Source organism: Andrographis paniculata, unplaced genomic scaffold (genome assembly GCF_009805555.1).
Source record: "Andrographis paniculata isolate CXL003 unplaced genomic scaffold, ASM980555v1 Contig36END, whole genome shotgun sequence".
Classification (NCBI taxonomy): domain Eukaryota; kingdom Viridiplantae; phylum Streptophyta; class Magnoliopsida; order Lamiales; family Acanthaceae; genus Andrographis; species Andrographis paniculata.
The window spans coordinates 998,793-1,024,517 of NW_026137569.1; the positions used below are offsets into that span (position 1 = coordinate 998,793).

The 25,725-nt window shown below is 38.0% G+C and overlaps 7 protein-coding genes across 11 annotated transcripts; 6 read left to right on the forward strand and 1 right to left on the reverse strand.

Moving 5' to 3' along the window:
• Window positions 1–286: 286 nt before the first annotated feature.
• On the forward strand, window positions 287–3,460 carry LOC127249858 (triose phosphate/phosphate translocator, chloroplastic). Its single transcript, XM_051272901.1, has 12 exons — window positions 287–803; window positions 888–953; window positions 1,031–1,096; window positions 1,220–1,298; window positions 1,615–1,735; window positions 1,854–1,949; window positions 2,089–2,201; window positions 2,313–2,390; window positions 2,480–2,596; window positions 2,730–2,829; window positions 2,933–3,033; window positions 3,277–3,460. The coding sequence occupies exons 1-12, from the start codon at window positions 550–552 to the stop codon at window positions 3,292–3,294; spliced, it is 1,209 nt and encodes a 402-aa protein (XP_051128858.1). The 5' UTR covers window positions 287–549; the 3' UTR covers window positions 3,295–3,460.
• A 1,001-nt stretch (window positions 3,461–4,461) lies between these two features.
• Window positions 4,462–13,774, forward strand: LOC127249986 (homeobox-DDT domain protein RLT1-like). Its single transcript, XM_051273114.1, has 19 exons — window positions 4,462–5,276; window positions 5,626–6,081; window positions 6,549–6,616; window positions 7,022–7,312; window positions 7,400–7,489; window positions 7,580–7,744; window positions 7,829–8,051; window positions 8,344–8,444; window positions 8,577–8,663; window positions 9,026–9,178; window positions 9,273–9,428; window positions 9,715–9,924; window positions 9,993–10,395; window positions 10,501–10,682; window positions 10,770–11,270; window positions 11,581–12,102; window positions 12,196–12,300; window positions 12,427–12,681; window positions 12,803–13,774. The coding sequence occupies exons 1-19, from the start codon at window positions 5,150–5,152 to the stop codon at window positions 13,565–13,567; spliced, it is 4,860 nt and encodes a 1,619-aa protein (XP_051129071.1). The 5' UTR covers window positions 4,462–5,149; the 3' UTR covers window positions 13,568–13,774.
• Window positions 13,775–13,801: 27 nt separating this feature from the next.
• LOC127249987 (uncharacterized) lies at window positions 13,802–16,071 on the reverse strand. Its single transcript, XM_051273115.1, has 3 exons — window positions 15,603–16,071; window positions 14,839–15,269; window positions 13,802–14,405 (listed from the first exon to the last, which is right to left on the reverse strand). The coding sequence occupies exons 1-3, from the start codon at window positions 15,765–15,767 to the stop codon at window positions 13,967–13,969; spliced, it is 1,035 nt and encodes a 344-aa protein (XP_051129072.1). The 5' UTR covers window positions 15,768–16,071; the 3' UTR covers window positions 13,802–13,966.
• LOC127249989 (uncharacterized) lies at window positions 16,066–16,778 on the forward strand. Its single transcript, XM_051273116.1, has one exon. The coding sequence runs from the start codon at window positions 16,159–16,161 to the stop codon at window positions 16,609–16,611; it is 453 nt and encodes a 150-aa protein (XP_051129073.1). The 5' UTR covers window positions 16,066–16,158; the 3' UTR covers window positions 16,612–16,778.
• A 1,811-nt stretch (window positions 16,779–18,589) lies between these two features.
• LOC127249472 (protein E6) lies at window positions 18,590–19,530 on the forward strand. The gene has a single exon (XM_051272257.1). It carries the CDS (start codon window positions 18,630–18,632, stop codon window positions 19,314–19,316), a length of 687 nt encoding a protein of 228 aa, XP_051128214.1. The 5' UTR covers window positions 18,590–18,629; the 3' UTR covers window positions 19,317–19,530.
• Window positions 19,531–21,167: 1,637 nt separating this feature from the next.
• On the forward strand, window positions 21,168–23,104 carry LOC127249867 (protein NUCLEAR FUSION DEFECTIVE 6, mitochondrial-like). Of its 4 annotated transcripts, none has more exons than XM_051272913.1 (4): window positions 21,168–21,431; window positions 21,517–21,641; window positions 22,045–22,080; window positions 22,873–23,104. In XM_051272913.1, exons 1-3 carry the CDS (start codon window positions 21,280–21,282, stop codon window positions 22,062–22,064), a joined length of 297 nt encoding a protein of 98 aa, XP_051128870.1. In that variant the 5' UTR covers window positions 21,168–21,279; the 3' UTR covers window positions 22,065–22,080; window positions 22,873–23,104. The 4 variants fall into 4 exon arrangements, with proteins under 4 accessions (XP_051128870.1, XP_051128872.1, XP_051128874.1 ...); XM_051272915.1 differs by lacking the exon at window positions 22,873–23,104 and adding an exon at window positions 22,523–22,773; XM_051272917.1 differs by lacking the exon at window positions 22,045–22,080.
• Window positions 23,105–23,497: 393 nt separating this feature from the next.
• LOC127249865 (protein DEHYDRATION-INDUCED 19-like) lies at window positions 23,498–25,420 on the forward strand. 2 transcript variants are annotated; one of them, XM_051272912.1, is made up of 5 exons: window positions 23,498–23,797; window positions 23,881–24,005; window positions 24,518–24,595; window positions 24,702–24,973; window positions 25,066–25,420. In XM_051272912.1, exons 1-5 carry the CDS (start codon window positions 23,695–23,697, stop codon window positions 25,172–25,174), a joined length of 687 nt encoding a protein of 228 aa, XP_051128869.1. In that variant the 5' UTR covers window positions 23,498–23,694; the 3' UTR covers window positions 25,175–25,420. The 2 variants fall into 2 exon arrangements, with proteins under 2 accessions (XP_051128869.1, XP_051128868.1); XM_051272911.1 differs by having other exon boundaries at window positions 23,502–23,797; window positions 24,696–24,973.
• Window positions 25,421–25,725: the final 305 nt, after the last annotated feature.

Consider the following 25,725-nt stretch of genomic DNA (forward strand, 5'->3'; position numbering starts at 1 on the left):
CCAAATTAGACAGTCACAGTGGACCGGGCTGAGATTTGAACTGGACCGGCTTGGCCCGGTACTGTAAGTCCATCTCTTCTCGTCCGTCTGTAACTGTAATTCCCATTTTTTATCTTCAGGAGAAAAATGGCGACACTTTCCAACCTTAAAAATGTGCGAGGGAGGAGAAGTTTATTGATAAGGAGATTGGGGCTGTAAGGATTGGACACGTCAACTTCTCAGAGCTCACGGACATCTCTCTCCCACGAAGATAAGATAAGGTCGCCATTGCCAGTGCCCCACAGTAAAGATACCAAATTTAATTTTTACTGCAGAAGTGGAAGTCTGAAGACGTCTCAGAATTCTGTGAAAGTGCACAGAAATTGAAAGTCAAATAATAATGGAGAAATCAGAGAAAACAAGATATTTGGAGAAGATGATGATAATTCCAAGAAAATCCAGATAATATCAGCCGTTCAATTTCATCAGCCTTGTCCGATCCGAGGAGGCGCCGTTATTATTACCCACCCACCCCGACACTCTCCTCGCTCACTCTCTTCCTCTGAATCAATGGAGTCCCGCGTGCTCTCCGGCGCCGCCGTTCGCGGCCCGGCGTTCCTCCCCCGGCCGCCACGGAGGATCGTCGGGAGCTGCAGTTTCCCGGCGGTGAATGCGCCCGTCGTCGTCGCTGGCCGGTGGGGGAGGCAGCTTCGACCGGCGGTTCTTCTTGAAGCTTCGCCGGTGACGGCGACGGCGAAGAGGGAGAGTTTCCGTCCGTGCTCCGCCGCGGCTTCTTCGCCGGCGGAGAGCAGTGATTCTTCCGGGTAGGGTCCGGTTCATGATTCTAAACCAGTTAACCCGACCCGGAATATCCTTGATAGTATTGTTTGTTTATATTCTATTCGCAGGGGCGCTAAAGTCGGGTTTTTGGAGAAATACCCGGCCCTTGTCACCGGGTTCTTCTTCTTCATGTGGTAGGTCACGTGGCTGTCTCGTGACCTTTGTCCGTCTTTGTTGTGGAAAATGACTAACTTGCCCTTGCACTCTACAGGTATTTTCTCAACGTGATCTTCAACATCCTCAACAAGAAGATCTACAACTATTTCCCCTATCCCTAGTAAGCCTCTTCTGATCACGTCGGGAACGCCGATGATCGATGAAGATATATGTCTTTTTTTCCGGTGTAGAGCGATTCTGTACTGTAATTGAGATGGAAACGTTTGGTTATTTGTTCTGGCAGTTTTGTGTCAGTTATACATTTGTTCGTCGGTGTTGTTTATTGCTTGCTCAGCTGGATGGTTGGCCTTCCTAAGCGCGCTGTAAGTAATCCTCTATACAATCGTATGTGAGCTCACCTTTATTCGCAGCAATTGTTTTGTTTTTTGGATGCATCAGTTGTGAATTTGTTTATTCGTTCACATCTGATCGTATATTGATTATGCTGTTACTGAAATTTTCTCTGGCTCGTTTAGTCCTGTTCTTTTGGAGTATAGACTGGTCTTGTGAAGAGAAACGTAGCTCTATTTCATCGTGAATTGTCTCATGTGAAAGAAACTCATATTATCTGCTTGTAGATCCACTTTTACAAATTAGTGATGTATTAATGTTGTACATTTGATGTGTTTTTGTCTCTAGCCAATTGACTCAAACATCTTAAAGCTGCTCATTCCTGTTGCTGTATGCCATGCTCTAGGGCATATCACTAGTAATGTGTCCTTTGCTGCTGTTGCCGTCTCATTCACCCACACCATTAAAGGTAATCATGTGTTCTTTTCGACATTTTTAAATTTGAAAGCTTTTGCTTGAAACTAATGTTTTGCTCTCCTCATTTAGTATGCATTAACTTTCAATACTTATGTTTCACCTTGGATCAGCTCTCGAACCTTTCTTTAATGCTGCGGCATCACAATTCATTCTTGGACAGCAGATTCCACTGACATTGTGGCTGTCATTGGCTCCAGTAGTTCTTGGTGAGCGTTGATACAGTTTTTAACTGGAGTTTTAGTAGGCCAAGTTTCCCTTATACAAGAAATCTAATGAGTCCTTATTCTTTCTCTCTCTACAAAATGATTGTGTTGAAGTAATTCTAATATTACACATAACATGCAGGTGTTTCAATGGCATCACTGACTGAATTGTCTTTTAACTGGATTGGTTTTATCAGTGCTATGATTTCCAACGTTTCATTTACTTACAGGAGCATATACTCCAAGAAAGCTATGGTTAAGTGGCGTCCCTACTTTTACCATATTGCATACTTCCATCTAATATCGAAGCTTTACATCTGTTGTAAACGTTGTCATCTCTCCCTGATGAATATTGTTACTTTGCAGACAGATATGGATAGCACAAACTTGTATGCCTACATCTCAATTATCGCCCTCGTTGTCTGCATTCCTCCAGCCATATTTGTATGTCACACCAGATCTTTAGCAACGTTTCTCCCTTAATTTTTATCCCTTTCTTATTCTCAACTGATTTTCCTATGCATGTCATACAGTTTGAGGGACCTCAGCTGTTAAAGCATGGATTTAATGATGCAATTGCTAAAGTGGGAATGACTAAATTCATCTCCGATCTTTTCTGGGTTGGAATGTTTTACCACCTCTACAATCAGGTAGATATGATTTTCATGTGTTTCACTTGTTTTCAGACCATACATACATATTATGTTCGACAAACTTGCAACAATTGCCTTTTCTTCTCCGACCGGACAATTGTAGTAACACAATTCATTTTCCCTTCCTCAGCTTGCAACCAACACTCTAGAGAGAGTGGCGCCGCTCACTCATGCAGTTGGTAATGTGCTGAAACGTGTCTTCGTGATTGGCTTCTCAATTTTGGTATTTGGTAAGAATAATCCACTCTACATAACCTCATATATGTTAGATAGATGTGAATTTAGTTTTGATATATTTGAATCCTTGAAAAAAAAATTAAATAAATAAATCAGGTAACAAAATTTCACTACAAACTGGTATCGGCACCTCCATTGCCATTGCTGGAGTTGCAATCTACTCGTACATCAAGGCCAAAATGGAAGAAGAGAAACGAGTAAGCTACTCCTGACCCTTCTTTTGCAATCAAATATCCATTTTTTGGCAAACAATGAAAATAGCTCTTATCTAAGCTACTGTTTTGATGCTTAATACACGCGAAATTAAATACAAGCAAACTGTTTCTTCCTGTTTTATCCGAAGAATCAGTGTAGGAGATGGAGTTATTGTTGAATGGATAATTAGATAGAAACCTCATTTAGCAATTGAATTAATACGGCATTGTGTTTTGTTTTTGTAGCAAATGAAAGCAGCATGAGCGCGGAAAGTGCACGGAAGAATTCTCGACTCAAGCTGTTCCATACTATTCGCCGAAAAAGCAAAATATAGTAGCCTTCCTGAGCTCTTGCCCGGCCATTGTGTAATTAATTTGATTCAACTTTGTTTCTTCATGAAGTAGAGATGTCTTGTGAAGTGTTCATTTACTTGAGATGGATGGCATTGTGCATAATTTGTTATTTGTCTCTCATTCTTGCACAGGAAGGCTTGCCTTGCCTTGTTCCATCAATATTTGATGCTGTTTTTTACAGTAATGTAAGAATAAGATAGTTCAACACAAACGGATGATTATAAATAATATGTTATGTATAAATTTAACAGCATAAAGTAGTATATGTTTATACAGTACAAATGCAACACACCTATTACAATTAATCTCAAGACAACAAATATAAAATCGAATTTGCTGATTGAGACAATCCATATGATTTTGATAAATCTTTGGCATCCTAACCGAAACGAAATAATTGATTATCTGATTTACAATTTTTATAATAATACTAACGTATTAATTAACAATAATATGTGTTGTATATATGATTATAGAGTACTGAATAACCCTAACTAGCACTATAATCAATCCCATATAATAACTAGACAATTTTATATAAGAAAAAAACATATGTTTACAATAAAATTATAATAATGAGCAAAAACTTTGATTATATTTTATTATATTCATTTTTTCTAGTCAATTCTTCTAATATCGAATATTTTAACTGTAATCAATTGTAATTAAAATAATTCAACATTTGATCTTTCCATTACTATCACAACAATTTATATGTTATTAGGCTTGATTAAAAATTTACTCACACTCAAAACAATAGCGATCCAGTTTTTTTTTTTTTTTTAAAAAAAATCAACATTGAAATAGTCTGAAATCCACACAGCAAAACATCAATTGTGCCTTGCTATGGGCCATTCGACCCATTAATAATTGGGCCTAACAGCCCAGCCCAATATTAGGACCAAATTGGTTGAAGAATGCCCTGGACCCTGTGATCCTCCCCGTATTACTGCTGAAGCCACGAAAACAAAAGATTACAGGTCAAGAAAACCCAAAAGTACCAAAATCTCCCAGAACCATCCAAGAAAGTCTCCAGCTTTTAACCTCCTCCTCAATACCCGCAACCTAATTTCCTTTTTTTTTTTACACCCAAAAAAAAAAAAAAAAAATTGTTTCCAAGAGTCGAGAATTACGTGGTTGTTTGTAAGAAGCCCTGAAGGGTGGGAAAAACCCAACCAGATTATGGTTTCACGAAAGTATTAAATCAAATAAGACACAACCCCTTCCATATAGCATTTTCTTTTTTATATTTTGGGTTTGGAAAAAGAAAAGAAAATTAGGGCGGGTTGGGGGGTGGGGGGGTGGCAAAAGAGAAGATGGAAATTGATGCAACCAAGAGAGGGATAGACTATTTCCATTACTATCACAACAGTTGTTTTTGGGTTGCTTTTAATTTCATCGCTTTATTAAGTTTATTAGAAATTCGTGTCTGGATCTCCAGTTGCCCTTTGGTTGTTTCCTTGTTTCTCTCTCTAATTCGATTACATATTAATATTATTCTTATTCCAAATCGCTCGAAATCGCACCCGCCTCCATATAATAATATCCTCTATGTGGTTGTGGTTGTGGCTGTGGCTGTGGTGGTGTTTTTATTGCTATTGTTACATGTCCGTCACATGTGCCTCAGATTCCTCTCCTTTTACGCTTCCTTTCCTGCCCAGATAGGGATTGGGATTTCTGTTGTTTCCTTCTCCAAGCCCTGGTTATTCTTCTTCGGGGAATCTTGATTTCTAGGGTTTGTTTCTGGGCTGCAGATTGATCTGAGATGGAGGCAGGTTCCGAGGGGGAGATCAATCGGAACACGAATCAAAGCCCCACGGAGGGGGCGAAGAGGCCTAGGCGTCAGATGAAGACGCCGTTTCAGTTGGAGATGCTCGAGAAAACCTATGCAAGTATGTTCTTTCTTCGTTTTTCAATTTGTTTTTTTTTTAGGTTTTCTGGATGATTTCGTCTCTAGTTATGCTATGTTTGTGAGTTTATCTATTAGGATTAAGGTATGGAGTTTGGGGGTTTATTTTTTTTTCTGGCAATTTGATACATATGAAGCCGTCTGATTGTCTGTTTTGGAACTAAAGTTTCAGTATTTATTCAAACCTTCGAATGAAATTGTGCTATGGTGAAGAAGAAGTTGTTTTTTGGGGATTATGATAATGAAAATAGGATATGTATGTTGGTGTTGGCATTAGAACATAATGTTGTGCAATGACACTTTGTTGGCTTTTCTTTGGTTTCTCCGCGCAGCCGAGAAGCATCCATCGGAAACGACTCGTGGCGTGCTGTCTGAGAAATTAGGTTTAACGGATAGGCAACTGCAGATGTGGTTTTGTCATAGACGATTGAAGGATAAAAGGGAGGCATTGTGCGAGGGCACCACGAAGGCGCGCAATCCTGGATCTGTCGGGAGAAAGGGTTTGGTTGAATCCCCGAAAGAGGAATTGATGACTGCTAACCCTGTCATTGGAACAACTCTGGATTCTGGTTCTTCATCTGACTCAGATTCAGAGTCGAGTCAGTTTGCCAATGGAGATAATTCTCCATTGGTGCAGACGAGGTATTATGAGTCTCCTACGACCATCATGGAGCGTAGAGCGATAACTTGCGTGGAGATGCAGTTGGGAGAGCCTTTGAGAGAAGATGGGCCAATTCTTGGGGTGGAGTTTGATGAACTACCACCTGGTGCATTTGGTGCCCCCATAGGTACAATAACTCTTTATTGATTGGCGTCGTGGTCATACTTTATAATACTTCTTATTCTGTCACATTGAGCAGATACCTATGAAATTATAATAATGAATGATTTTGTTGATGTGACCTACATATATCTAGATCTTAGTTAAAGCAGGCGTGGTCTAGACACGAACAAGTGAACCTCTGTATTCATTGTATTGCAAAATTTATTTTTGTTTAAAATCTGAAGACATTCCACTTGTTAGTAGAATGTGCTTATTTTCTGTTATTTTCAGATAGAATAAATTATGGATTTTCTCTTTATGAGATTGTGTATTAACCAGATATTTCCTATAGGAACTAAGAATAAAACTGCTTTCTACAATTCATTTGGGAATAGAATACTTAAGCTTTTTCATGTTCTGAATTGCAGTGTAGATTTGATGTAAATATGCTATAGCCTATACGCAATAACTCATTTGATTCTTATTTTACAGTGCCAAGCAGACACAGAAAATCTTATGATGGCAAATTCTCTACAAAATATGATGGAAAGCGTATGAAGGTTTGTCCCTATATGATATTGAATTCTAAGTCTGTTAGAATCTGAATTTTAAAAGAACTTGCATGTGATCAAGGTTGGTAATTGATGGGATAGGTTGTTAAAATCAGAACATGTTAACATAGTTTTCACGAGCATCCTTTTTTTCCTCCCTGAAGATCATGCAATGACTTGGAAGCATTACCTTACTTGCAATGTCATCATACTTAAACCATGCTCTCTAAAAGTAAAGAAAACAAAATCAAGATTCGTACGGTCGTGCCCCCTTGAACATGCACAAGAGGGATATAATATCTATTAATTTAACATTTGGGTTCATTTTGAAAGCAGTCTTAAGTTACTTAGTCCAGCCATGTTTATTCCAGTTAATTATATCACATGGTATGTCTGGAAATTTTTTTATCTCAGGCTTCTTCTGTTGATCCTCATGAAGTAGAAGAATATAAAAGTCGGAAGGATGTGTATGGTCAAGCTGCACCACCCTGCTTCTATCACTCTCCTGTTGATGGTGCTTCGTCGAAAAGTCCATCTCTTGTCTATGGAAATGGCTATCTGCCAAAGGAAGATGTTGAGGGTCAAATAAAAACCATGGATATATATTCTCCTCCAGTCAGACAGGCGTGGGCTGCCTCATCTCCCATGAATACAGATGTGGTTTCTCACAGTGAAAATAATTTGCATAAAGGAAAGAAACGCAAGGTACTTTGCAGACTATTGATATTTTGCCTTCAAATTGTTTTAGCAAATTCTAATATATACAATTTATTATTAATCACCTTTTGTCAGAGCAATGATGCACCGTCTGAAAGAGAAATCCAAGCACGTGAAAAGAAGATGCGAAAAGAATTAGAGAAACAAGATCTTTTGAGGCGAAAGGTTTGAATTCATATGATTTTTTGCTTTGGTTTCATTGAACATATTGTTTATTATTGTGATGAAATATTGATACAATATTATTTTCCCTAGAGGGAGGAGCAAATGAGAAAAGAGATGGAAAGGCAAGAACGTGAAAGGCGGAAAGAAGAACTACGACTTATGCGAGAGCAGCAAAAGCAGGAAGAGAAGTTTCAGCGTGAGGAAAGGCGTGAAATGGAGCGGAGGGAGAAATTTATGCAGAGGGAGCTTTTACGGGTATATTAAACCTACAGTACTGTTACTCTTTGCTTTCCCTGATATGCTAGTGTCTTATCCTCTAAACCTTTAATATGATTCCAGGAAGAGAGGAGGAAACAGAAAGAAGAGAGACGCATGGAGAAGGAAGCTGCAAAACAAAAGGCAGCACTGGAGAGAGCAACAGCTCGGAGAATGGCTAAAGAATCCATGGAGCTAATCGAAGATGAGCGCCTGGAATTAATGGAACTGGCTGCTTCAAGCAAGGGGTTACCTTCAATTGTTTCTCTTGATTACGACACCTTACAAAATCTTGACGCATTCCGAGGTTGGTGCTGCTTGCAATAATCATATGTGTGAAGAGGTTGAAATAATAAACAAATGAAATTTATCACATGCCACTATATTATAACTGTATCAGTGTTACTACATGTATAATGTCCATGATGCTGTTGAGATTGCCACTTTTCCAGGCTTATAGTAACACTTAAAATTTGTGATTAATTGGAGTTATAGCTTTCCCTTTTTACTTGAAATACTCTATAGACTTATAAATTATGTCACATCATGCTTTCTTCACCTATATGATGCTGCCCTAAATAAAATTTTCTGTGATTCAGAATCTTTATGTGAGTTCCCACCAAAGTCTGTTCAATTGAGAATGCCTTTTGCCCTTCAACCGTGGATTGATTCAGAGGAAAATGTTGGAAGCCTCCTGATGGTATGAATCTGCATAGTTTTCTTCTTTTTGTGCATATGCTCTCTTTACCTTCCTTCATGGTTGCTCATCAAGTGGATATTTTCTTCTAGAAATACATATGGGTTGATAGTTAATTAACAATATTTTTTTCAGGTTTGGAAATTTTGTGCGACATTTGCAGATGTTATTGGACTCTGGCCTTTTACCCTTGACGAATTCGTACAAGCTATTCATGATTATGTGAGTATAGTATCAGATGCATTTATATTCTTTAGCTAGTTCACAGCTAGCTGACATCCGTTCTACTTTTATTACCTGGCCTGTAGTACCTTTTCATGGTCTCAGAAAATGCATATATAATTATCTATCATATCCATTATTGGTCTTCCCTCTACTTTTGGGTGTGAAGTTCCTTCATTATTCTGGGATTTCCTTTCGCCAATTTCAGTGTGCAATTTGTTTTAAAATTAATTTTGTAACGTTTACATACATAGCTTTCAAACATATATATATATATAGTTTAGTATTCATTTATCCTCATCTTCGGAATGGAGATTGGATTGTTTGTATCTGTAGCATTCAGGTTTGCATTTATTTTGCAGGAGTCAAGGTTGCTTGGTGAAATTCATATCGCTATTCTAAACCTCATTATCAAAGATATTGAGGATGTTGTGAGAGCACCTTCAGGTGGACCAGGCACGAATCAATACACTGCCATTAATACCGAAGGTGGACACCCTCATATCATTGAAGGGGTAATTATTCCGTTGTAATGCTCATTCATTGAATTTTTTCTGGTCATCTGCTTGTTTGCTGGAAGTTATTTAATCTTTCCTGTTGCATTGGCAGGCCTATATGTGGGGTGTTGACATAAGAAACTGGCAGAAACACTTAAATCCACTGACATGGCCGGAAATTTTAAGACAGCTGGCGCTTTCTGCTGGTTTGGGACCACAATTGATGCAAAAGGGAATTGATCCAGTTCCCTCGAGCAATAAAGACGAGGTACTTAATTTTTTACTTACTCTGTTATGTGATTCTGGGCGGAGCTGATAAAATTTGATAAACCAAGAATTCTTGTATACCCCCAATTACACTATCATTAAATTTGCATATTTCTTCAAAAAGTTCTAATATGTTTTGGCTAGCGGATCTCTATTTCATCAAAGTGTAAGCATTTATAACCATAATCGATGTTTTTGAGAATATTACAGCATAACTATCATCGTATTGTATCTTTCCCACCCCCCATATTATACTTTGGCTTTAATATTATCACGTGTTTTTGTAGAGTAAAAGTTGTGAAGATATAGTGTCCACTTTGCGAAATGGTTCAGCAGCTGAGAATGCAGTTGCACTTATGCAAGAGAAAGGATTGTCCTTGCAACGCAAATCAAGACACCGGCTGACTCCTGGAACTGTTAAATTTGCTGCTTACCATGTTCTTGCTTTTGAAGGAAGCAAAGGATTGAATGTCATTGAGCTTGCAGAGAAAATTCAAGTAAGTTTTGTTAGTCAGAATTGTGTATGAACTTGTTTTCCAATTATCTAATTGCGTTATCTTTATAGAAATCTGGGCTTCGTGACCTGACTTCGAGCAAGACTCCAGAAGCATCTATATCTGTTGCCTTGTCAAGGGATCCAGTACTTTTTGAAAGAATTGCTCCATCGACATACTGTGTACGGCCAGCTTTCAGAAAAGATCCTGCCGATGCTGAATCAATCATTGCTGCAGCCAAGGAGAAGATACAGCGCTACGCAAATGGTTTTCTCTCTGGTCAAAATGCTGATGAGGAGGAGAGAGATGAGGATTCAGACAGCGATGTTGTTGAGGCTACTGAAGCGGAGAGGTCGGCTACCCCTCTGAATACCATAAAAAATGAAATGATCGAAGTTGGCGGCCCCTACTTGGGAAATGACAAAGAAAAGCTCCCTCCCAGTGTTGGTTTGGAGAACGGAATTTGCAGCACTGGTAAAAGTTGTTTCATTTTGTTCCTTGCGGACATAACCTGTGTTTTCTTATAGTCTGTAAGGTTTCAGGGCTTCTTAACTGATCAATCAATTGATGCTTCTAAAGGTATAGATGAAGGAAACCCTGATGAAGGCATTGTGGTTGATGAAAGCAGATCAGGTGAGCTTTGGGTCCAAGGGCTCACCGAAGGAGAATACTCTGATTTATCCATTAAAGAGCGTTTGAATGCCCTAGTGGCCTTGATAGGCATTGCAAATGAAGGGAACACAATTCGAATGATTCTTGAGGTTTGGCATTCTAATGATAATCAAATAGTGAAATGGGATAAACAATCTCTTTTCTGCAGCATTTCCTAATGAATTTTGTTGTTGCAGGAACGGATGGAAGCTGCCAATGCTTTGAAAAAGCAGATGTTGGCGGATGTACAGTCGGACAAAAGGAGAATGAGAGAGGAATTTATTACTAAGATTTGTGACCCTTCCTTTCACACTGCAGCCGAGGGTGGGTCGAGTTTGCAAGTAAATAAAATTTATGACCCATCAGGAACCATTTCCGGGAAGGATGATTCTTCTGTTGTGGGCGGTGATGTTAATGCCTCCATTGATGTTCCAGCTCAGGATACATCTATGGGTCACTTTGTCCCTCCCAGTCAGCCGAGCGGACAGATGAATGAAAGGTCACGGATGCAACTAAAATCTTATATAGGCCACAAAGCTGAAGAACTGTATGTTTACAGGTCGTTGCCTCTGGGCCAAGATAGAAGGAGAAATCGTTACTGGTACTTTGCAGCCTCGACTTCTTGCCTCGATCCTGGTTCAGGCAGAATATTTGTTGAATCACCCGATGGCCGTTGGAGGCTTATTGATTCCGAGGAGGTAATATAGTGCGCATGTTACGCCCACACAGCTCTCTATATTTTATTATTATTATTTTTCTGATCTTGGAAATCTTCTAGTACAGCTGTAAGACTAAGGATGCTTTATAGCGCCAAATGCTAGGTTTACATTAACCGTAAATGAGGGTAACTGAAATGATAGTTTGGGTGTTCAGCGGCAGTAGTTATGTGAAAATGTTAAATTTCATTCTAAAGTGGAGAGACATTTCTGGAGGAAGATTATTTAGTTATGAGTTAGCCTAAACTAATACCTCTAATCATAACTCAGATTCTGTCAAATCTTTGTGCAGGGATTTGATGGTCTTTTAACATCTCTGGACACTCGCGGCACTCGAGAATCTCATTTGCATATAATGCTTCAAAAGATTGAAGTCTGCTTCAGGGAATGTGTTAGAAGACAACTCAGTGGCAGACAAGGTGTTGCTGAAGCGAATTCTCCCGGTTATTCAAGTCCTGATGCACCGGCAACATCAATATCGTTCCAAATCGATATCGGAAGGAATGAAACTGAGCAAAGTAACTTCTTGAAGAGATATGGAGAATTACAGAATTGGATGTGGAGAGAATGCATCAACTCAACCACACTCCGCTCCGTGGCATTTGGAAAGAAACGGTGCTCACCAGTGATGGGTGTATGTGATGTTTGCCTTACTATTTACGATGGTAAGCAGGAGATGTGTACGTCGTGCCTTCAGCATCGCCATACGGAAGGAAATTTCTCGAAGCAGTTCTGGGAGGGAGAATATATTATTTTGTCAAACTCATCTCCTGTAAGAATCAGACTAATCAAAGCCATTTTTACTCTGCTTGAGGTATGCTACTGACCAATTTAGCAACTTCCTGCATTTTGAGGAATATTTTCTCCATAGCCCGATTCAAATTAATTATGTTCGCTTTATCTACAGGTTTCTGTTCCACATGAAGCCCTTGATCCTTCTTGGACTGATGAGCATAGGAAAAATTGGGGCTTTGAGATTCAAAAATGCACATCCGTCGATGGACTTCTACAGGTTTAATTCTGAATGAATGATTATACTTTTCACAATTCTATTGCGAATACACGTTCCGCTTAAATTTTCTTCATGACCTGCCTTGACATACAAGAGACTAATACGGTTTTTTAAAATGTTTTTCAGATGGTGACTATGATTGAGGCTGCCATAAAACGTGACTATCTGTCGGAAGATTTTGAAACAGCCGAGGACTTGGTTCATTACTGTAACTCCTCAAGAAATGAATTTACTTCTGCAGGATCTGTCCGTCAGCTTCCATGGATACCAAAGACTACTTCTGCGGTAGCTCTGAGGCTTTTGGAGCTCGAGGCATCTATTTTCTTTACCGAAGAACAGAAGGCTGCGGCACTTGACGAAAAGAAATTGCAAATTATTCCGGTTCATTCTCCCTCTCTCTCTCTCTCTCTCTCTCCCTAGTAAATATGTTATCTTAAATCATATATTCAGGCTTATAACAATTTATACTTACCTTGTTACCTTGTTTTACGGCATCGTGCAGAAGTTCGCTTTGAGGTATGGCAACACAAAGGACATTCAGAAGGCCAAAGCTATGGATTCCGATAGACATGGATCTGCCAAAGAAAACCACGCGCACGATGCTCCTGGTAGCTCCCGGGGTGGGCAAGGGGTTCGGAAGCTAGGGGGGCGTCCTTTTGGGAAGTCGCAGAAAGTAGTGAAGAGATCAATCTCACAATCAGGTGGCAAGCGAGGTACGAAAAATGGTCGGACTTTGAATCAAATTCTTTCCCAGCAGGGAGTGGGAAATGCTGGACAGAAGCACGGACGAGGTCCGAGAACGGTCCGGAAAAGGAGAATGGAGAAGCAGGTTGTTGCAGAGACTCCGCAGGATTACTTAAACGACGACGATGAGGAGGACAAGAATGTTCTTGAGGATGCTATCGAGGATTTCGGCGCAGATAATTATGTTGTTGACAACAATGGTAGCAGTAACAGCATGGAAGCTGATGATTCGGACGATGAACATGCCAACATCGACCCGTTTGCCTATGCAAAATGGGGTGCAGCCTCGTTCGACGAAGATGATGATGACAATGCTCCTAATAGAAGTGATGGAGTGATGGCGGAGATGAGCGAAGACGACGGGGATGACAGTGAAGATGTCGAAAATGGCTATGACGAAGAGGATGGCCGGAATTCGAATGGAGATGGAGGTATGGAAATCGGCGACGGATCAGAGAGAGACGAGCAGAACGGAGACGAAGGTTCTGATGATTCTATGGCTTCTGGGGATTCAAGTGACTGAGGACTGATGAGGCACATTTTTGGGTAAACCATAATCACATACATTACAATACACTACAGTTTAGTATTATAAATCTTGATTCTTTTTTAGTATTTTTGGTAGTAATTGGAGAAACCCATTGTCTGGGCTGGGCTGATTTGAGTTTCAAGGCATGTCCTCCCTCTAAGATTATAGAAAATTTATTAAAACATATTTAGTACTGGATAATGTTCATCTATCTACAAATGACATATAAGAAGAAAAATCCTTTTTGTATGTCACACAAGACAATACTCATTTAAATTACATATAGAAACTGAAGTACTTGCACAAAATTCCAGGGTTTCTTGATCTACAATGGGTATTGTGTTTATTCTCATCTAACTGCTACAATGCTCCCTGAGATTGATTGTCGAAAACTTACTGAGAAAGAAGTTTCTTGATTCCAGATTTCTGCTCCGCCGTGAGCCGAGTGGGGAACTTAATGTTGAACTTGATCCTCAGGTTCCCTCTTTTAGTGGGTTCTTTAGGAATAGGCATCCCTTCTCTAGGCACTACTTCTTCGTAGTTGGGATGGATCACAGTGTTGATAGGAATGGTCAAGCTCCTCCCATCCAACGTCGTGATGTGTGCCGTGTAGCCTGTAAGTGCTTCCGCAAGTGATATCTTCTGCGTTACGAGAAGATCATTCCCATCTCTTGTGAAGACACTGTGCGGCTTCTCCTCTATTATGAATACTAGGTCAGCTGGAATCACATTCGGCTGCTCGTGTCCTTTCTCTGGGAATGTTATCTTAGTTCCCCTTTTCCAGCCCGGTTTAATGTCAATGGTCAGAATCTCCTCCACCGGTAAAGTTTTCCTGTTTAAAGGGAACAACCATTATTAGATAACAAGCTAGAAAGAATGTGCAATTGAAGTATATGATGTAGATAACATCATTATTTTTATCTTGAAATCAACTCTTACTAAAGAATCCATCTTACTAGTATCTACTTATAATGTATCTCCATAGGAAGAGGATTCTTAGTTATAGAATTTAAGTATTAAGAAAACTTTCCCCATCCAACCATACTTCTAACTATCGGTATGTAGAATCATCAAGAAAGTATCTTTTCAGCCTGCACATTATGATATTACCCTTCTCAGTTACTTCTACCAACTGAATCTAAATCCTTATAACTACAGTTGCAATACCAATTATCTTACCATGATTTCAGCAACACAATTGAATCAGATATACAACTAAAGCTACAGGGCAGGGCAGATAATTCTATAGCAGAAGAACAACTTACCCACTGGCATCAGCTATCTCTCTAGAAATCTTCATCTTTTTTGTAGTTCCCTTATATAGCTCTTCCAAGCTGCAGGGTAATTTTTGCTCAATGGGCGGAGCCTTCCTAGGACCCGAACTCATCGGTCTGCTGTCGGCGAAAGAGCTAAAGATATCATCTCCAAACATGGAGCCCCCTGGAAACCTGGAACCTCCCCTCATCCCACTACCACCTCCCATCCCTCCAAATGGACCACCTGAGAAACCAAAGAACTCTGCAAATATGTCGTCTGGATTCCTGGGATTGAATCTGAACACATTCGGCCCATCTCCTGTATGGAAAAATGTTGCTCCGCCACCGCCAGGACCGCTGGCATCAGGCGGCACTTGACCTTTCAGGCCTTCTTCACCGTATTGATCATAGACTGCCCTCTTCTGGGGATCACTCAGAACCTGCAACAACAGGCCAAGGTGATGCTCAGAAGCAAAATTACAGATTATACAAACCCTAAATGATTCATCACAAGAACAAATTAAACAACAGAAGTGACAATGCAGGCAGCATCAACCATGTCTCAGAGCCGAACATTCAAAAAACTCCCCATAACGTAATCGAGTGATTATTGATGATAATCAATCAAATTCCATCAAAATTCAAAACACCAAACGAAAAAACTCTCACATGATCTCTAACAGCTAGTGGAAGATGATTACACGTTCAAACACACGTACGAAACAATATAGAACAAAAAATACATGGAGCTAAATGAAAAAACGAAACCATACATCATAAGCTTCAGAAACCTCCTTGAATTTCGCCTCGGCCTCTTTCTTATTGTTCGGATTCTTATCAGGATGCCATTTCATCGCGAGCTTACGGTAAGCTTTCTTCAAGTCCTCATCTTTCGCGTTTTTATCTACCTGCAATACCTTGTAATAATCCACACCCATCTTTTCCTCCTTCCTCTTCCGATCAACGCCTCAAAACTGAACAAAATATCTTATATACAATTCACAGTGAACGAATTGCGAATTGTGGAACCACTGATTGATTTTTATTAGTGGCGTTCCATTGCAGCATGGAGAAGGGACAGGTCAGATGACTCTGGAACAACTTACCCGAAGAACATGCTAGAACCACGTGGAACTTTCCAGATCCTAATTGGGTCTAAGCCCAAATATTCATGGGCCCAAAAAGCCCAATAAAAAGCCTTATCATAAGCTCATTAATCTTCAGAGGTCCGGGACCACCAACTGCACTGTCAAACCTTTCCTCCTCCTCCTTCCCCAGGGAGCTAGGGATTTTGATCTTATCCAAATTCCGAACCAGGAGGTTGTGCTAATGGAGGACACGAATTGGGAGCAGAAGCTCCACGCCTTGACTCACGTCATGACCAGTCCGACAACATCGCCACCGCTACACAGCCAGGTTTTCATATCCACGCAGATCCCCTGCTACCTCGACTGGGACTACCCGCCGCTGCTCTGCCGCCGGCCCTCCGCAGGCCTCCGGTGGGGCGTCTCCCAGTTTGTGAAGAGATTTTCGAGATTCGGGCTCCCGGAGACGTCGTGGCGGTCGAAATGCCCCTACCAGGTGCCGCCGCCGGCGGTAATGGCGAAGGGCGTGGAGGAAGGACGGTGGAGCGAGGAGGAGAGGAGGAGATACGTGCGGGAGAGAATGAGGAGGAAGAGACTGGGGAGCGACGTTCATCCATTGGTACCAATTGTTATCCCAAATATGATGCTGTTGGCACTCCTGGTTTGGGATCCAGTCCCCATAGACGACACCCCATAGGCCATAGCATAGAAGATTTACTGTCCAATTTTCATTTTCATTTTTCCTTTTCTTTTCTGGAAAAATTAGAAATAAGTAAATTATAATTAATAGACTATATTTTTATTGTAAACTAGAGTATAAAATAGCAGTAATACAACTCCTACGCTGAAAATATAGTTTCCATACTCTGTCACCTCTCATATAATAAATGGTTTCAAATTAAATTTATTCTTTCAAAACAACTTGTATCAAATATTTTTTAACAAACCATTAAAACAAATTACTAATTTATTTTTTTCCAAATTTTTAAAAGCCTCAAAAAATTCCTATCTAAACGAAACTGTCGAAAGAGAGCAGACGTGGCTGAAGCCTGAGGGGGGCCTGGTCCTGGCAGTGACATACAACTACATACTTTTCCAGATTTTCTGAAAAATATTTTAAATTACTTGCATTATATAAAATGCCAAACCTTTTTAAATGTATGCGTAAATAAAACAATGGATTTATTCATTCAATATTTTTTTATAATTTTTTATAAATATTACAAAAATATAATATATATATATTAATACAATATATAATATAAAAATATTATATTTACTCATAAAAAAATAATAGTAATTCAACACAAAATATATATATATATATATTTTTTATATTAATGGTGGGGCCACTGCACATGGGCTTTAACTAGTGGGCAAGTCCAACATTAAAGACACTAGAAATTATTATTTCTTTCTTTTAATTAAAATATTTATTTATATTTTATAAATAAAACTATATAAATCAATAATTAAATAAATAAATATATATATGTAAATTCTAACCCACCTCGAGCACCAATTGTAATTTTATTTTCTTTATTTCATTACACCGATGTTACATTCCGCCAATCTCGCAAGAATTTAGCTAAGCCCGAGAAAACGGCAAAACTAACGGCGTTGACAAAGAAACACTTCAATAACTAACCATGATTCCGTGATTGTTTGGTTTTAATAATACTTACTTACATTTGTTATTACACTTGTAATTTTATCTACATATAATTTAACTTTTTATATAACTTTTATTAATATACCGAATCAATTTGAATTTCAACGTTTTATTTAAATAATATTTTAATTTAATATTTGGTGATATATATAATATGTTTATATTAAGAATCATACTTGAATAATCATGTTTTATTTCAAATGTATTATTAAAAAAAAAAAAAAGCTCACCCCAAACGTACAGCAAAAATGATGACGTAATGGGTTCTTTCTGTATGAATTTTGACAGTGATTGTCTAGATCAGTTTGTTTAGTTGGATTTGAAATTGGATTTTTTTATCTAAATTTTAATTAAATAATATTAAGATATGATATTTTGATGAATAAAAAAATACATTTTTATTGAAAATTATACTATTTATAATTTTAAATTTGAAATGCAAAACAAACACACTTTATATTTGATCTGAAATAAATTTTATTGTAATGTTTAAATGAAATATAATTTAGATAAAAAATAAATAAATATTAATGTCGTAATTTTATTCTCTAGCACGATAAATAGCAATGAGACAATGAAACCATGTCCAAGAATGCCTTTCTCATCTTATTTTCATACTATTATATACACAATATATTAAAAGCTTGCCTTAATTTTATTTGATTTTACTTTTAAAATTATATATAAATTTTATTAAAATCCAACAATAACTTTGTTCTATATTAGGTTTTTTACTATATAATTCTCAATATTCACTCTAAAAATTTATTTCACCTTATTACAAAATATATAAAATTCAAATTATCATTCAAAAATAAATTTAAAATAAATTTTTTAAATCAAACTCCAAAAGGCCCCATCTAATCTTATGTATATACATATATATATATATCTAAGTTATTAACTTTTTTTTTTTAATCATTATATTAAAGTATATAAAAATGTTTATTTCAAACAAACCCTTAAAAACCTCTATAAAAACACACAAACCCCGAACACTAGTACTACTCCACACTCACCCTACCCCACCCCCCACCCCTGCAATGGCTTCCTTCGCCAACCAACTCTCCATCGTCTTCCTCCTCCTCCTCCCACTGTTCTTATCCTCTCTGCACACCACAACCGCAAGAGACACCCAATTCTTCAACAAAGTCCCTTCCACCACCAACAATGGCGTCCCTAAAAATGAACTCCCCCAAACTCAAGATCCCAACTTCCAACCCAACACCGATAACAACTACGGCCTCTACGGCAACTCCGACGCCGCCACTCTGCCGCCGTCAAAGTACCTCCCCAAAAACTACAACCCCGTTGCCTATGTCACCGTGCCGGAGACAACTAACGACGACAACAACAACAACGACGACGGCAACAAGTTTTACAGCACCACCAACGGCTACGACAATGGCGGCCGCCAGAACTTCTACGACGCCCAGCAAGAGGAAGAAGATCAAACGCCGTACAGAAGCTACACCAACGCCGCCGCCGAGTTCCAGCCGCAGGGACTGAGCGACACCAGGTCCTTCCAAAACGGCCGGTACTTTTACGACGTCGACGCCGAGAAATTCAGCGGCAGCCACCCCTACCAGAGCCTGAGAGGTGGCCGGAGGAATTCCTACGACGCCGGAGCCGGCGACCGGTACGGCCAGTTTAACGGTGGGAACGCCGTCGGAGAGTTTCGTCAGAGCCAGAACGAGTTCCAGCCGGAGGAGAATTTCAATGAGCCATGAAAATTATAACAAATATTTTAATTAATTATTATTAATTAAACTAAAATATATTATAGGGGGGATTGTTGTGTTATGAATTGAACCACATGTTTAATTAATTATGTGGGTTTTTATTTTTGAATTTTCAGCATTTTCATGCCCTTGCGTTTTTGGAATTGTGGGATTTTGAATTTGTAATGGTCTGTTGATGAATTTTATTTATATATTTTTACGATGTGCTTTTTTATTTTTGCCACGTCTTTTTTTAAAGCAATAAAGTGTAATAATTGGACTTTATTAAATTGCAGCACCATTCACGGATTAATCAACGGATTTAATTTGCCTTTTGGACCAAACTACCATTTCTTGATTGATTTTTCACAAATATTTAATTCAATCACTACATCAACATGTAACAATATTATACTATATTTTAACAATATAAATAAAAAAAATAGGTAAATAGTCCAATGTTGTCAGTGTCAGTGTAGCTAGCGGAGTAGTGAAGTTTTGGTGTGCAGTTATGAATCGGGTAGCCATCATCCTCGTCATAACACGATTTCTATTATCTGTCCTGAATACCAACAAGAATCGTGTTTTCAGATTTAATTTGTTCTGTGCTTACGCTAAAGCCAAAAACCAGCACTTTTTTTTTTTTCTTTAAATATTATTATTAAATGGTGCGAATTAATTGAAGAAGGATGGAAGTCGGATTGTGGCGCAGATGTCGGGGAAGTCCCGGCCCTCTCTGTAGGGGCTTTTAACTTTTGCCCTGACTTACGGTTCAAGATTTCATGTCTGCCTTTCCTTGACTTTAAATTTTCAGTTGTGGGGCAGTTAGTCATAATAAATGCATACCCTTCTTTTACTAAGGTTACTTTTTATTTAGATATATATTTTTAAATAATAATAATTGTATATATATATTAAAAAAAAATAGAACCAAAATGGCGCCACATTTATTGGAGCTCCCGGATCTCAGCGCTGCACGGACGTTTAACATAAATAGGAGCGATACGGATTTGGAGTCCCGGGTGTTATAAAAAACCAATCCTTTTATTCTTACATATGTTTCCACAACCCGGGTACTCTTTTTTTTTGTGTGTGAATTATTTTATTTTATTTTTTTTATCAACAATAGTTAGATATAATATTGAGATGCCTATTTACGTTTGTAATTTCATTTTTTTATTTATTAAAAATATTTTAAATCCTAGTAAATAATTATTTTTATTTAAATTTTATTTTAAAATTATAGCGACTAGGCTGAATAATGCCAAAATAAGTGAATAAATAAAAATGATGGGCAAATATCAGGTCAGGTAATTATGAGAGTGGACCATTTAAAAAGGGTAACTGGGTTTACTATTATAATTTGCTGTTCAAATCATATGTACATTTATAGGTAAAGACAAGATTGGCAACCACTCTTTTAGAATCCTATGCTTTCAAATACTTATCTTTCATTGATTTTTTAACAGAGAAAAAATATTTTATTAATAAATGAAAGTATATAAATTTTTTTAACAAATTTATCTTTACAATATATAATAATAATATATTTAATTTATATAAAAACTAAATGTATTTTTGTAATAGTATATTATATGAAAATAACAAAATATAAAGATTTGATTGCACGGAAAGAGCATAATTATTAATCATATTGTATATATTTTATTTAAAAGAAAATTAAAAGTAACGATTAAAATTCCAACGGCGTTGTTCTCAATTCTCTGTTGGACTGGTGTTTTGGGCTACTCTATTTGGGCCTTGTGGGCTTGTGCATTTGATGAAAATGAAGGGTATTTTTGGCAATGCACGATATTTTATTTTATAAATGTTTTAATTTAATTTATTGTCATTATTGGTTGAATTTGGGGAAACCAGAAAAGGAGAAGAAAAGGTTAAGCAAGCGTTGGAGCTAAAACCTAAAACCTCAGCCAGAACCCTAACCCTAATCCGCCGTGCATTTGAATCTGCTATGGCTGCATTCGCCGCCAGGTCCGTCATGCGCTCCGCCGCTACATCGGCCAGGGGGGCGGCCGCCAGGTTATCGCCTGGAGCGAAGTCTAGGACTGGTGGATCTCCATTTCGCGTCTCTGTTCAGAAGCCGCTTTCTGCTCGCATTTTTAGGTCGATTAGAATGGAATATTGTTTTTACTGTTGATGACTATGGTGTTTTATTGCGGCAATTTGAATTTTTTTTTTCATGCGCTAGGTCTCCTGTGGAGATGAGCAGTGCTAGCGCGTTGTCGATGTTGCCGTTCCATAGTGCTACCGCCTCGGCGCTGCTTACTTCTATGCTCTCTGTTTCTCCTCGTAGCCACGCTTGGACTCTTGAAGGTAATGTTTTATATTCTCGTCGATGTTTCTAGTCATGAAACCAATGCTGTTACTTAGTCTGAATCTGGATGGCTTCTAATTAGCATTTGCAGATAATTGTGATCCTTAGGTTGTTTATGCTAACGATTACTTGAAAATTTTAATGTGCCAAACACATTAGGTGTTTGTCACTGATAAGACTTTAGAGATTATACATGAATATGGACTTTTAAGGCTAGTTAGTTTCTGTCTGAAGACATCCTTACTGTTAGTTTTGTTTAGCAAGATGAAATCTCTGAATAATCATTGATTTTTGTCCTTCATAGGTAGGATTATTTGTTTTCCCCCTTGTTTGTCATTCTTTTGTTTGAGGTATTCCAACAAACTTTTGAAGTAAAAAAGGTGTATTCTTTTTATCTTGTAGGGCAAAAACGGACTAGATGAAGGTCATGAAAAGGAGGTGAAGTGATTTGTTTCTTCATCTAATGAACATAATAAAAAACATGGCATTTATCTCTTCATAGATGAATTTGTCAACCCTTCATGTAAAAAAGGACCTTTGCAAGAGCTTCATTGTACTAGAAAAAACCCTCTAGGTGTGCTGTATCTATCTCCTTTTATATAGGTTCAACCTGACATTTTGCATGATTTTATTTGAGGTCTCTCAATTTGCTATATTGATAAAGTTCATGGCTAAATGAAATCATAGATTAATCCTGGGGGAAGCCCCCTCCAAATGTCTTGAGAAATTTCTTCACACTCCATAAGTTTTTCATAGCTTTGGTGAATGGAACTTTAGTATCATACGACATATTTCATTTGAGAAATCCATTATTGTTTAGAAATATGATAGTTTTTTCCTCCTACATATATAGATCATACTAATACTCCATGTTCATCAGATTGCAACGATGATGTATGACCACAGTTGGATGGTTCAAGTGAAGTTTTATTTTACATGTGCCCTATGAGAATGCTTAATAACGGTCACACATGAGCTGATTGCAAGAATGCATCAATTTCTTGTGTTTGTCAAGAAGGATTATTGGTATTTGTGATACACTTAATTCTGTGATAAATGCTAATCTACAGTTGAAGCATCATTTTTGTATACTTTTAGTTTCTGATAAATTTAGTAACAAATTCTTGTACAGTTTGCATTTTGTTCATATTATATTAAGAATTTGGTCGATGGCTAAAATTTCCGACACTGCGACATGGCCTCTTGACTCGGGCTTTTCTTCCTTTATAGGGTTGTGATATCTGCTCACTGGCTGCCTGTCTGTTGCTTTGAAGATACTCCCAAACTTTCACTTTTCCCCTCTTAGCTATTCTGAAGTTGAATTCTGAGTAAATAGTTATTTATTAATTACCTCTCAGAATCAAAGATTTGCTTCTGCTTTTGCTCGAATTTTACTGCATGTAACAGATATAGCTATCCACTTCTATTTCTACCAATAAGAATGTCTTTCTCCTGTATTGTAGATGGATGGTTATTCTTCCATGGATGTTATGCAACCAATGGTTTTTCTGCTTTCTTCTTGTTCAGCTGACTAACTTATTGTAAAATTCCAGGAAGAAAAGGATTTTGAGCATTGAAACCTAAGAAGATTTAAAAAATAAATAAATTCGTTAAGATGTACAAAGCCGATGCGGCCCAATTCATCCGCATTAGATTATTTGTGATTGATGGGCCTTTTTAATACGGCCCAAAGCCCAATTCAATGATAATAAATTTTATTTAAAAAATCGAATAGTCTAAAACATTTTTTCAACGTCTCTTTCCTCATATTAATTGACATTAGTGAACAAGTAAAATAGAAATTATTTTCCAGAAAAGAAAAAAAAATATTCAAAAATAAATTATCCAGAAAAAAAATAAATTATTGTTTTGTTTTTTAAAAGAAGCCTACAGCAACCGTTGAGGCAAAACCAGTGAATTTGCTTCAGATCAACGCTGTAGAATATATCTGGAGCAGGAGCCGATTAAGGAGATCAGCTTGTGGAGTTCTCTGTTGCTGTATTCGTGGTCTTTGCTGTGATTTGAATTGTTGTTTGGAATTTCGGTGTAATCATGGACTCTGATTTCTGGATGACGCGCCTCGCCGCTGCGAAGAGGCAGCTGAATATGCAGAGCGGGAATCATGTCGGCCACAGTGCGGCGAGCTCTCAATTAGGTTTGTGTTTTTACTCTACTTGATGTAGTTTCTGATTGATTTGGATGTTTGTTTTGTTTGAGAACACTTGGTGCTGGTTGTAGACGAATTGGATGTGGAGGACGAGATCCGGTCCGATTATCCTTGTCCGTATTGTTATTCGGAGTTCGACATAGGATCGCTCTGCTCGCATCTGGAGGATGATCACTCCTGCGAATCGAAGCCTGCAGTGAGTTTCTAGTAGAACCGATGCGTTTGTTTGTGTTCATCTTTTGCATATATGCCTCAGAAATCGAGTGGATTTTGTTTGAATCTGGTGATGCTCGCCTCTGTGATTAGGTTTTTGCTTTTGCTTTTGGTGAATGATGAATATGCTTATTAATATTATATTCACTTTGTCGAACTTGTTCGAGCTTCATGATGATGCTTTATTCTATTCCTCTTTCAATTATTCGTTCTGCACATTTGTTCTTCTCCTATCCACTTTTGAAATTTCAAATTCCTCAACTGCTTATACAAAATAGGCAAAGAAGGAAATGATCATAGCCTAGTAGATCAAACGTGGTTGTTTATTCATTTTCAAATCGAATCAATGGTAACTCACCTTTCTTGTTTAGTTAGTTAATAATCAATCATCTCTAGCAAAGAATTCTCACTAGTCTTCGAAGAAGTTCTCACTACCTAAGATTGCAATGTGAATTCCAAAGTCTTTACCATTTGATATTTCCTCTTTCTTTGTAGGTTTGTCCGATTTGCTCTGTTAAAATCGCCCGGGATATGCTAAGTCACATAATGCTGCAGCACGGGCATCTGCTGAAGATATCCTTGTCTCGAAAATATATTCGATCGTAGACTCTGATATTTGTTCTCTTATGATCTTGTCTGACTTGTGCCGCAGCTATCCTTAACTTACAATTACTTGCACCGCCATCGCCGGGTGCGAAAAGCTCCGATCCCCACCAGTCAGGCGCTGTCCCTGCTGGGGAGAGATTTGAGGGATGCCCATTTACAGGTGCTTCTGGGAGGATCCAGGTCGAATAATTCAACTGCAACTACTGCCATTACTGATGGTTTTTTCTCGTCTCTCATCTCGACGCTCTCTGCATCCGAAACTGATGACATTTCAAAATCTGTGATGTCAAGTTTTGATGAGAATTCATCGAAGAACGCTCCATCCGACCATATATGGACTTCAAGGTAGCTAACTTAACTTGCTCATATCATTTTTACAACGCAAGATTTCTGAGTAATGATTGCGCAACATATTTCAATGTTAAATCTACATGCAGTTTACTATCTTCGCTCACGCACGAAGAGCGCGAGCAGCGAATAAAACAGGCGACTCGTAGAGCCATATTTGTCCAAGATCTGCTTGCGTCGACTCTATGGTTCGACTAGGGCTATAAGAACCCCCAGGTGTTCTTCTAGTTTTCAAATTTGTGATGAATTCCGTCGCATTTCTTCATCAAGGCTTTTTATTAATTGTCCCTGCTGCCACCGTGCCTATTGGACGTAAAAAGAAACTGTAGGTATGTCTGTGTATTTGGATTTTGGATGATACCAACAACATGAACGAAACAATGAAAAATCCATATATTGTGTTAAAGTTGCCATTACAGAGAAACAACCCTTTATTGTCACAAATTGTGCTGTTTGTTTCTTTCTTTTGTGTTTTCAACAATATATATACATTTAATGTATACTCCATTCGTCTTGTTTAATCATTTTATTTTTATCATTTTTGTCTATCAATTAATTATAATAGAAGTAATCATATCTAAATATATATTTTAAGGGACAAAAAGAAGTATTATTTATAACTTACATGTACGTTTTGCTTATGTTATTTACTTTATTTATATTATATACTTATTAAATAACTTTTTAATTTGAGATTTTACTAATCTTACAACCAATCTTGAGACCCATAAGAGTTATTTATTGGATTT